This window comes from Sabethes cyaneus, chromosome 2 (genome assembly GCF_943734655.1).
Source record: "Sabethes cyaneus chromosome 2, idSabCyanKW18_F2, whole genome shotgun sequence".
NCBI classification, from domain to species: Eukaryota; Metazoa; Arthropoda; class Insecta; order Diptera; family Culicidae; genus Sabethes; species Sabethes cyaneus.
In genome coordinates, this window is record NC_071354.1 from 177,686,028 (window position 1) to 177,698,461 (window position 12,434).

General features: G+C 39.4%; 1 protein-coding gene across 4 annotated transcripts; it reads left to right on the forward strand.

The window, feature by feature from the left end:
• The first annotated feature begins 5,225 nt into the window (after nucleotides 1-5,225).
• Nucleotides 5,226-7,945, forward strand: LOC128738636 (small integral membrane protein 14). Of its 4 annotated transcripts, XM_053833927.1 has the most exons (6): nucleotides 5,546-5,924; nucleotides 5,985-6,086; nucleotides 6,617-6,742; nucleotides 6,809-6,854; nucleotides 6,915-7,063; nucleotides 7,128-7,945. In XM_053833927.1, the coding sequence occupies exons 3-6, from the start codon at nucleotides 6,671-6,673 to the stop codon at nucleotides 7,164-7,166; spliced, it is 306 nt and encodes a 101-aa protein (XP_053689902.1). In that variant the 5' UTR covers nucleotides 5,546-5,924; nucleotides 5,985-6,086; nucleotides 6,617-6,670; the 3' UTR covers nucleotides 7,167-7,945. The 4 variants fall into 4 exon arrangements, with proteins under 4 accessions (XP_053689903.1, XP_053689902.1, XP_053689901.1 ...); XM_053833928.1 differs by lacking the exons at nucleotides 5,546-5,924; nucleotides 5,985-6,086 and adding an exon at nucleotides 5,226-5,386; XM_053833926.1 differs by having other exon boundaries at nucleotides 5,546-6,086.
• Nucleotides 7,946-12,434: the final 4,489 nt, after the last annotated feature.

Below are 12,434 nucleotides of genomic sequence, written 5' to 3' on the forward strand. Positions count from 1 at the left end.
AGAGCTTCGCAAGGCCTGGTGATCAGATTCACTTTCGTTTCTTGCAAAGTTATCCACAAGGCCACCTGCTGATCACCTGACCAACGAACATTGAACCAAATCTATCAAATACACATCGCCGGGTTTTCTATCAAAAAACGATTCCTACGGATACGGATATCGGCCTGTATCAGGTGAGCAGAGTCACCTAGGTGACGCTCAGAATCGTAAATTGTGCTCTCATCCAAAAAATTTTGGTGGGTAACTGTGAGAATAGGGCCCGCGTTAAAGAGGAGAAAAATAACTTAGAAAAGCTAGGGAGAATTTGGCCAAGTATCGAAGAGCGCGAAGTGAGTTCCATGACCATGAAAAAAGCGTAAATAACTAGAACACCTATTCGAAGTTCGAACTAACGAGACCCGCAAGTTCTATGAGAAAGTGAACCAATCTTGTAAAGGATACATGCCGAAATCTGACATGAGTGGAGACGAGGAGGGAAGCCTGATCACAAACAAGTGCTGGGTGGTCGCAGTCAATCTGCAGGAGGAGTAGATGGAAAGTACGGTTTGTCCAGTCCACAAAAAGAACGATCGGCTCGATTGCCGTAATTACCACGAAATTACGGCGCCTACATGGTCTGCCGTCATATGCAAAATTGACGTAAACGCCAATTGATTAAAAATGGTTTTATTTCACCAAATGTTGCTTCACACAGTGCTTTAGCTTGTGCTATTGAGAACTCATTGCATTTTAATCGAAAACAATATAAAAAATTTAAAAAACAAAGTGAAGTAACCGCCATTTCGCTGCAAAAGTGACGTTACAGTGTTAATCGTGATCTAAGTCATTTTGCTACACATTATTTCAATATTATAAGTGTGATATCTGATGTTTTCATTTAAGTAATGACTTAATTCACCTAAAAGTGTAATCTTGCTTTTCTCATATTTAGAAAATATGTTCAATGTTTACCCTGGTTTACCCAAATCCGAAACACATCCAAATTGTTCAAATAAAGCCAGTAAATCATGCGATGAATGCCAGTAAGTAAGCTAAAACAGTAAATTTGATACCCCGCATAATAGGGTTTAGTTAGGCCGACCAGACGTCCCGGATTTGGATGGCGTGTCCTGGATTACTAAGCGTCCCGGAAAGTGGCCCGCATTGATTAATTTTTTAATCAAAACAGTTTCTAAGGATGAAACATGGCAAATTATCCCAACAAACATTTTTGTTGAATAACAGCTTATCAAGCGCTTGTTTACTGGATAATAGCTGTATAATGGTTGAATAAACTGCTCTACAAGTAAAATGTTTGTTGGGATGTTACATTGCATGGCAAAACCTACTGCAGACTCCGCTCGCCAGTCGGCAGTCATGGCCCCGGCCAGCCGGCATCTCCAACTCCTCATCTGACCAATATCGCTGGTGTTCTCTTCATCTTCAGCTCTCGCTTCATTATCGCCCAGTATTTCAATAGTGGGTAAACCTGGGAACAATTTGGTGCACTCAGCTCTTTTGAGATGAATTGAAGCCCATGGTCCATTGTAGCATGCATGCTGAAACTGTGGCAGGCTATGATGGGACTTAATGAAGGGCAAAATCAGCCTGGTGAGGCACCTACCCCTGTGTACCTCCGAAGTCTTATCCGTCACAAAATAGAGGTTTTCAAACGAATACCACTGAAACCGATCCCTTGCCAAGTCATGACCTTTTATCACGAACCCAAAACCCAAAACCAATCTCGAATCTGCTACGAACCCTACCGCGAGTCTGATCACCCCTGGGTTTGGCTGAAATCGGCCTTCTTTGAAGCTTATACATCATCGAGCCAGACGCCAGACACATGCAACAGTAGAATCAATATATATAGAATGCCAGTGTCGCTGTTTTTCTACAGGACTCATTGTGGTAAACATGATGCTAACAATCTGTATCAATCTTGTAGAACCATCGTTTAAAAAAAAAATCTGTATCAAGTCTGTAAATCGGGAACTTCATTGTCAAAGTTGCTTATTGTTATTTATCTGATCTTTATCTGTGCGCTGGTTGGTGCTGTCATCAGTGCGCTCATCGCTGTGTTTTCATGCCAGTGAAATGATTTTAAACGCTCATTTTCTTTTCGTCCGGATGAATTGTTAGTTGAAAAGTTTGAAAAGTTACCATTTTTCAAAAACAAAAATTCCGAAAAATTCCGAAAATAATTAATGCGCGAATATTCCCTTTTTTACTTTTGAAGGAAAAGGACATCTAGAACAAAATGATTGACCTAAACAATTTTTCCATGAGTAAATCTCATGCATTATTTTAATTTTGTAATATATCTGAATTGAAAAAATATCTGGACAGAGTGTTAGACATGAAAAAAGAAAAGGAGAAATTGGACTTTTTCTTACCTGGCGCTCCTCCAGATAATTATTTTTGCATGAAAATCAGAACGTAAGGTTTTTTTGTGTGTACTTTCATGATAAAATATTCATTAGCTTGATCGCATCGTTTTTACGGTGTTGCCCGTTAGAGGGTTAAGCCTAATCTGTTTGCGGGTTTCCAGGCGGCGTTCGACCCAATGCCTGAGATATGCTGTTCCCCTGTGATGTGATCATTTTCAATCTGAACACTTGAAATTTGAATGAGATCAGCAAGAATTTGAATGAGTAATCAAATATTATGCACAGTTTAAAAATTTAAAATAAATGTGCAGCTCTCCAGAGACAGTCCTGCATTATTTTGAATATATGGTACTGGTACGGTAATGATGTACGAATAGTTTAATAAATCGACAAAAATCAAAAATTTCACGGAATGAAACAAAATTCGCGCATAAGCAAAACACCAGCGTAGGAAATATTAAAAATAATCAAGAGCAAATTCATAAATTAACCTGGCTCAGGTCGATTAGCACTCAGTTTTAATCAAAGTGCTGTCAAAGCGTTCATAAATTCTGGCATTAGTTTTCAAAAGATCGCATAATGCACGCAAGAGTTGATTATGCAACCTTCTGAAAACTAAAGCCAGAATTAACTGATAGCGAATTCATAAATTAACCTAGCTCAGATCGATTAGCACTAGGGCTGTCTAACCGGTAGTACCGGTAGTACCGAAACCGGTAATACCGGCCAATTTTTGGATACCGAAATACCGGTTTTGGAAAGGCAAAAAACCGGTATTTCCGGTATTTTCTAATCTGAACTAAATGTGATAGAAGATTATAAAAATCTTTGAAAAACAGCTTGGTGTTAATGCAGACGAGATTCTTCGACCACTAACAATGAAGAGAATGAAATGGTGGGTCAAATAATTATAGCTCTTGAACCCGTTTAAGGCACAAGAGAGCATCTTTGCTGTAAAAATGTTTCATTGTATGACCCAGACGTCGCGTTTCAATTCATTTTTGAACAACTTGATATTTAAAAGCCACAAAATTATTCGAAGTTCTCAAATAACGAATTTAGGAAACAAGATCAGGGCCCAGAAACGTCACTTACAATAGTAAATTGTTATTCAACTATGAAGTAATGAAGCTTCAGTTGCAACTGAAGCAGCGCCGCTTCGTTTCAAAATTGGCTTCAATTAGCGTCATTGAAACGATTTTTACTACATCATGACGACCGGTTTTAAAGTTACATTTGTATTTCTCTGTCAAATATTCAGAAGAAGGCCAGCAACTTTGAATGCAGTTGAATTGATTTTGAGTAACATTTCCTACCATTTAAAGCATATCATGATTAACCTACTCAACATCGACAAATCGCACTTGACTGTCAATTGTCGGTATTTGACACAGTCACTAGCTTCAGCTGAAGTTTGCTTGAAACGTTCTGTTCAACAAATGAAACAAGTCGCTTCATGTGTGAAGCGAAGGTGAGAGAAAATCAGTTTCATTTATTTGTTTCGACAATGCCGAGCCCTGACGGGGATCTTTGCACTTTTTGAGCATTCTTGCCATCAAAGAATCTGCCAGGAAAGAATTTGGAATATTTTTCAAGTCTTTCGAGTGATACATTGATTAAACAAGGAGATGAAATTTGCATCCCACTATCTTTGAGTAGTGGAAATGATAACAGAGAAGAGAAGATATCTGTGAAGGATTATGAAGAGGATGACGCTATGCAAGAGTTCCGGTTTGGGGATGGAGGAAAAATTCGTGAAGAGGACCTGGACCTGGAAGAGGACTGTAGGAGACCGGGCCATTAATTATGCTGTAAACTACAATAAAAGATATTTGTAAATAATTAAAACCGGGTTTCCCTACTTTAAATTTGAAGAAATGAAAGGAAAATTTTTGATGTGCTTAGAGCCGTTCGTCAGACATCGATGAAAGCAAAAGTTTTTTCAATCGTTCGAAGCGATGGTAATAAAATTCGTTCTAGTAAGACAAATAAATCTATTACAGTATTATATCTGCTTAAATTCTACTTTGATAAGCAACAATACTGAAGCTAAAGTTTGAAAATAAAAAGATTTACTGAAAAACATCAACAATTCTATTGATTTCGAATAATCTGCCAATACCGGTATTTTACCGGTACTACCGGTATTTTCTACGCCAATACCGAAATACCGGTTTTCACCAAAAGCGCCCAATACCGACAGCCCTAATTAGCACTCAGTTTTAATCGAAGTGCTGTCAAAGCGTTCATAAATTAACCGAGATTGCATCTCGGTTAAACTGACAGCATTCAGTTTGAAGCTCAGGTTAAAACTGTCTAGCATTACGGTTTACGGGTCGATCTGTCAAACTGCCCGTATCGTTCATAAATTTCAGGTTCGAATTAGCACGAACCCAGGTTAATTTATGAATTCACTAATAGTTATAGCGAATTCATAAATTAACCTGGTTCAGGTCGATTAGCACTCAGTTTTAATCGAAGTGCTGTCAAAGCGTTCATAAATTAACCGAGATTGCATCTCGGTTAAACTGACAGCATTCAGTTTGAAGCGCAGGTTAAAACTGTCTAGCATTACGGTTTACGGGTCGATCTGTCAAATTGCCCATATCGTTCATAAATTTCTGGTTCGAGTTAGCACGAACCCAGGTTAATTTATGAATTCGCTATTAATAATCAAGTCTCTCACAGAGCTGCAACATTTTGCTCTGAAGCGCAGCATAAATACTGGCGGTTTTTGTGCACTGCTGCCAAATCATTGGTTTTGGAGGTAGCGTCTCTCTTTTACTCTGAGGATTTCTAGTGTTCCCCTTCTCCGTTGATGAGTTTACGTCATTTTTTTCTTGCTGTGTGTCAGTTCGATTGGTGCAAATGCGAGTGGTGAGGTGATTGTTGGCAAAAATTCTTGTGATCCGCGACCACAAAATCAGTATTATTCATAGGAAAATAATCTTTGTTTCGTCTTGCCAACCTCGAGAAGTGCCGAACGCGCAAACGGAAGCTCCGACGACATCGGTGAGGTATGTAAACAAGAACCTAGTTGACGTGCGACTAATATGGGTGTAGTAAATTTTACTATATAACGCAGTATTTTCAATATATTCGGTCACGGATGCCTTTGTTGTCCATGGACCAGTTTGGTTTTGATCTCTATCCATATCGTACACGTTTTAATCTTACTTTCACTATAAGCAACAAAACAGTTCGTATGGCCCTAAATCGTCTGTTGCTCCATAAGTTATTTCAGTAGAATGAAAATATTTTGATTAGAGCGCGACCTGCTTGAAGGCTGGCTAACTGGCCCAACTTGTGAGCTTATGGCTTTCAGTAGTGTAGTGGCATTACGGTACATTCGCTTTCTCTGCTTTCTACGCTAAAGACCAAAGTGACATAACAAAGAGTTAGCAGAGTGCTTATCGTTTAATATTCTACGGAATTAATCGAAATATTGCTTGTCGCTTATCAGTAGTGCTTTCAAGGAGAATTGTTCACAACTGTATACTTGTGTAGAATTGTATGGGAATTAAAAAACCCTATACTCACAACAGCTGTAGAGAGGTAGAAATTTACTTTGCGAATACTAGAGAAACACGTAAGTGTTTACACTGCTGTTTCTAGGTTTTATCAGCAGTCGCAGACGCTCTGTTTCCAGTAGTTGTGGCCAACTGGATAGATACATAGGGTTATTATTGAAAAGCCGACAAGTGCGCTTATAGTTCGGTAATTCTTTCGATAAAAACGAATGTACGATTTTTCCAAATACATAGATGAAAAGTTCTTAGTCGTATTTTGCGTATGAATATGCGTCTCGTTTGAAAATGTACAGAAGCATAATATAAATACGTCGCTGCGATAGACTAATTTCGCATTGGAAGAAATAAGCAAAGAAACTATTTGGCGCACAAGACACAACTTACGCACTGTTTTACGCAGTCTACTCAGAATAAAAATGAGAACAACCTACGCTTTGAAAAGAAGATAAAAAACATACGTTACGCTCAGATATTTAGGTCTACTGAAATATCATCGACGTGGCTACTATCATCTGAAGAATTTTTTTCAAGTTCTATCTGTAGTATACTAGTTAATATATGCAATTTCTTTTTTATTAGTTGTCCAAAGTTTTAGAAATTGCCAATGTAACAAAAAAATAATAAACCGCATATGTATTTGGAGAAACGTTACTTATTTTTAATACACCTGAAAAACAATGTTTCTTAAAATGTAAAATCTGTTTCCTCATTTCACAGGAATATTAAGTACTCTGAATAAAAGATATTTTAAATTGTACAAGCATTAGCACAATGAGTGACGAATTTGATGGGTGCGAGTGCATCTGGAGCCATGAGTTGGCAATGCGTCGGTTACTATCACTGGTAAATATGCGCTATATGTAAAATCAGAAGAAAAAAACATTTTAATCTTATAATACTTACTTTCAGCTCCGCAATGGCCAATCGTACTGCACGGAAAACGAATGCATTGATTGTAAGTGGATACACAAGATGGATTTTTTTATTAAAAATAAACTATTTACTCTTTTTGTAGTACCTAACATGCCAAACCAAGGTGTTAGCGATAATTTTTTCATGATGATGTTATTCATGATTTTTGCTGTGATATTGTACATGATACGGCCGGCTTCGCTGCGCAGGCGAAACGATCTAAACAAGGCTCTTCCACCACCTTCCAATGATGTAAAACATAAGATTGCTTGATTCACTACTATAATTTTCACAAATGCCTTCGTCATTCTTTCAGGGTCCCAATAATGACGGTGCTCCACCGGCTGTCAACTGATGAGAAGCACTGCGTTCTGTTTGCTTATCTCACAGTTTCAAAAAAGAAATCGCACATTATGGCAAACGCAGGTTGCAAGCTGCCTTGCCGGAACCTAAACTAAAATTTAAATACGTGTTGCAGGTGCAATGGAAATGCCGATGAATCTTTGATATAGCGAAAAGTAATTCTTTATTGTAGTAGAAATCAAAAAAATCAGATTTACAATTATGGTTATCTTTATTGGAATGTTTTCTTTTTGCCCTGCATACCCATGTGCTAGAGCCATCTGAAACCTATTTTTCGCAACCAACAATGATCGTTACAATTAACAACCTAATTGCTGTTTCTCATTTGAACTTTCATATGTCAACAGACAACTTACAGTGATAATTATTTGAAGTATTTCAGCACTTTTAGATGGTGACAGGTTCAAGCACGTTATTTTTTTATTTTTATTATACAACAGCGATTGCTAATTATTTTATTTCTAAAGAATATCAACTAAAACATAATTATTTAACCGTTATCTTTATATAATTTTATTCTATGGCAATATATTAAAACATCACCAACGCAAAATAGTAATCCACTTGAAAAAGACAATTTAAAACAGACGATCTTGAAAAAAATTACATATGTCGCTTTCGAGGTAATATACCTACCCCTGAAAACGCAATTCGCACGGGAAAGTTTGTTTTGGTGCTTTTCTTTTTATAGTTTCTAGATCTATACATATATGTATTGTGCCGATATCAAAGTGATGAAATAAATCGAAAATATCTTGCGTCGAAATTCGACTTACTTTCTCTTTTTCTTAAATTAACAGATCGGTCGGTTAGACATAGATATTTCAGCCAGTAACCTCTAAGGGCACCTAAAGCTTTTAATTATGAAAACGTCGTGACTAACAACTTATTCAGCCATAACTAGGGTAACCAACCTATTTTGGACCCCATCAGCAGCTGTACATAATTGCTAAATTGTCCAAAACACGTTTATTACCCTACACAGCAAACTGTTCAAAGTTAACTATTTTCTCTTGAAAATTTTGAATTTAAATCAGTCGATAGCTATTACCAGCCTAAATTCAGTTGAAATTTCACAGATATTCGAAATTTACTGGAAATCTCTTTATTTTTCAGAACTCTTAAAAATATTTTCTATTTTAATAATTCTAACAACTTGTACCCATAGATTACACATTTGAATATGGCGTTATCATACTGTGATGGCAAGACGTGGAACCTTAACAAATCTACTTAAGATTTTATTTATTTTTTAAGAACTGTCAAATATTCCAAGAAAACTGTCGATTACGCTAATACACAGAGAACAGACATTCATCTTGGTCTCAGGACGTGTGTAAAAGCTCTGCCGCCATTTTGTAAGTAAGTGGTAATGCTCCCGCTACGTGGCGCTCGCATCACTGACAGAATGGGCTTTGATTGTTAATGACTGTCAACGCATCTCAAAGCTTTCGTCAAATTTTCACTAAAGCATTTCGCAGTTGCTACAGCAACTAACGTATTGTTTACCCAATGTATCAAACTTAAAATTAAGTAAACATTTATCATAAATAATAATGATTGAATGATTCCGAGAATCTGTGTTTCTGTTTCAGAAACGAACGTACCAGCGGAATTCCAGTTTCCGGTGATTCTGATTCACATGCCATTGGCATACAGGCCGAGAATAAGCCATGATTTAGCGGCCGACACCTCCGAGATCATTGAAACAATGCCAAACACTGCACCATCGACGGACGTCGATGAAGTGGTAGGTTTCCCGATGCTCAAAGTTGAAAGGTTTCTGCTAGTCCCGCCGTTGTGGAGTCATGCTGCGTAAAACGATGGAATGGCACGATCCAATGTGGAAAACTTTAAATCTAACACCAATTTGCTATACTTATGAAAATAAAAGAAAAAATTGAAATGCTGTTCAATTTTTCCATTTTCAACCACATTCAACAAATAACATAAACAAAATCGAGCAACAACCGTTGCTACAGTTACTGCCGTTAGAGTAGCCAGTATTTCGAATATATAGATAATGACAAGAATATATAATAAATATGGCAACAAGGATATTGAATAACTGGTGCACCGTAAGAGAGATGTCGCTAGTGTCTTGTTCAAAAGTTTACACACCATTTGCATGATATTTTATATGAGCATAAATGTCTGTTCTCTGTGGCTAATAGTCACTGCACAAAAAATAATGAAACTCTACTTTTCAATTCTTTGACATATCTTCCGACCTACAAGACCAATCAGTGTCTATTGCGAACTTACAACTTCTTTTGGCATACCAGAAGAGCACTGATGGGTTCAAAAAGCCACTGCGATAGGCTTAGAACAAAGTAGGTGGCCCGGCTGCTGTAAACAGTTGACGAATTGCTCAAACCCGTTGCTCGGGTTAAATTGGACTGTTGTAAGACTGTGGCCCCAATTAGGTACTATATGATTAATAAAACCTATGAATGGCCTATGATCGTACGCTGGCAAGAAAGGGAGACTATTTCAAACATCTGCCTTTCGTGTTAGGAGCGGCTCAAAACGGCGTCTGTACAGTGTACACCATGTGTTGACGAGCCCCTCGTCATGGTGAAAAAGTGAACAACTTACCTTTCTTCACGAGCGAATACATTGACGGAATGACAGTCGCTTGTAAATAAACCGAACATCGATATCGCTAGTTGCAGAATCAGTTGTAAATAAAGTTGCAGTAAAATATATAGTTTAGTCAACAGTTGAAAGCAGTAGCAGTAGCAGTAATAAGTAATTAGTTCACCTAGTACAGTAAAAGTCGGAAATAAATACAGTTTATTCCAGTCAAGGTAGGTTGAATAAAAGAAATTACTTACCGTCGCGTTACTAGTCCGTAACCTGAAAGTACATACTTGTATACTTACCTGTAGTTGTAGATTGCCCGTGTTTCCGAATCCAGTAGATAAAGAACCTGTAAATAGAGAAAAAACACTGAAAATGTAAGTTAAAATTAAATACTTACCTGATAAACACAATTGTAATTGAAATTATAATATATTCCAGCTTTGTAGCTGCTAAGTATAAGCAACTAACAAAACGGTGTTTAACTATCCGCAACATTCTACAAAGATTTTCATCCGAAGTTGGATGATTTGTTGGAGTTTACCAACCTGCAAATAGGACGTCATTGCCGGAGCAACGGGTTTCATCTGCAGCGTTGAGTGCGGACCGGAGTTGAACTATAACAAATAGTCAGTATCATTTAATTCTGCCCAGCCGTTGTAAGCTGCTAGTTGTAAAAATAGTCTTAAGTACCGTTAGAGTTAATCAGCTGTTAGGCAAGCTAGGTCGCGTCTCGAAATGTCGGACGGGAACAATAATACGACCGCCGCGAGCAATACGCAATTTTGCAAAAAGTGCGACCGTACCGATGTGCAGAAAGGCATGGTGTGTTGTGACGGGTGTGATACGTGGGTACATTTTTGCTGCGCGGGCGTGACTGATTCAATTGCAGAGCCAGATAGAAGCTGGAAGTGCAGTGATTGCATGGCAAATTGGGATGTTGCATCGAAGTCAGGTGTATCATTCAACGAGTCGTCGGTCAGCAAGAGTAGCCGAGTGTCGCAGAAATTGCAGCTCAGTCTGCAACTTCTAGAGGAGCAACGGAAATTGAAAAAGAAGCGTGCCGAAGAGGAACTACGTATGCGGAAGCTGGAAGAAGAGGCCAAGTTGAAGGAGATAGACGAGGAGCAGGAGTACCTGAAGCAAAGACACGAGTTGATGGTGCAGATAGAGGACGAAAAGGAGTCGTGTAGTAGGAAAAGTGAAGTCAGCGTGAAAAGTAAACGCGATCGGAGGAAGGAGTGGTCCGCCAAGGAAGCTCAGAGGGACGAAATTGGACATTCCAAGCCATCTATACCGGTACAGAAAGATACCCTACCAGTTGCAACCGTCAGTAAGGTGAATTCAGTAACCACTGCGCCACCACCAACCACGACCGTAGGAACCTCTTCCCAGATGATTACACTGAATCAGGGTATGCTGTATTCGGATCCAACTATCCCCGTTCCCGGTAGTACCGTCACTTCGTTAACGAAGTCATACGAAGCTTTAGCTGTTACACCGATACCTGGAAGTATTTCAACATGTGTATCCACCATATCGACGAATCCAGTGACGGTAGTGGCAACAGTTAGTGAAAATAGGGTTACGTCCGTAGTTGCTACCCCAATTGTTTCTTCGACGATTGTTTCGTGTGCTCCGACGATTCCAAGGATTCCTATTTCTATGGGCAGCGGGATCCACAATCTCCCCAGTAGTCTCGGTAAAACACCGGTTTATTCTGAAATGATTGCGAGTTCAGCTGGGTTAATTCCGGTAATTTCGTACGGGTCAAGTGCCATTTACGGAACAAATGTTCCGAGAGCAGCTGGCTTGAACCCGTATGATGTGAGTGGAGGTTATGTACATCAACAAGGATCGTCACAAGTACCGATTCCAGTTTCTCTTCATCCTGCGCCTGCGGTGTATGTAGATCCCATGGCGTTCTCCACGGTAGGTTCGTTCGGGTTACCAACAACTTTCATTGGGCCACCGTCAGGTTATCCTCCCTTGTATACTCAATCTAGTATGGCGTTTCCCGCGAATTCAGTGTCATATCCGTATCCAGAAACAACAGTTCCGTTCCCAGTAACGAGATCTGGAGTAGGACCTTCTACGATACCAGCTGTAGGAGTCAGCGAAGCTGTGATAAGTCCATCGATCAGTATAATAGGACCAACCAGCGCCCAGTTGGCGGCTAGGCAAGTCATGCCGCGGGAGTTACCGAGGTTTAGCGGGGATCCCGAAGAGTGGCCAATTTTCTTGAGTTCGTTCAAGAACACGACGGAAGTCTGCGGATACACGGATGCCGAGAACTTAGCTCGACTGCAGCGTAGTTTAGTGGGTGCGGCATTGGAAGCAGTTAAAAGCCGTCTGCTCTTGCCCGCATCCGTTCCATACGTAATGGCAACGTTGCAGAAGCTCTTCGGAAGGCCCGAGATACTCATCAGCTCGTTGCTGAAGAAGGTCAGGAATGCTCCTCCGCCGAAGTCGGAAAACCTAACCAGCATAGTTGCTTACGGCTTAGTGATTCAGAATCTCGTTGATCATATTGTCTTGACCGATCAGCAAGCTCACTTGTCCAACCCCATGCTGCTTCAGGAGTTGATTGAGAAGTTACCAACCCCGTTGAAAATGCAGTGGGCATCCTTCAAACAAGGATTCATGTGCGTGAACCTGGCGACGTTCAACACCTTCA

Excerpts from the sequence above, each read along its gene's own strand:
- LOC128738636 (XM_053833928.1), top strand. The coding sequence starts at position 6,671 with ATGAGTGACGAATTTGATGGGTGCGAGTGCATCTGGAGCCATGAGTTG. Across the intron at positions 6,743-6,808 it reads TGCGTCGGTTACTATCACTG|CTCCGCAATGGCCAATCGTA; the intron begins GTAAATATGCGC and ends ACTTACTTTCAG. Across the intron at positions 6,855-6,914 it reads GGAAAACGAATGCATTGATT|TACCTAACATGCCAAACCAA; the intron begins GTAAGTGGATAC and ends CTCTTTTTGTAG.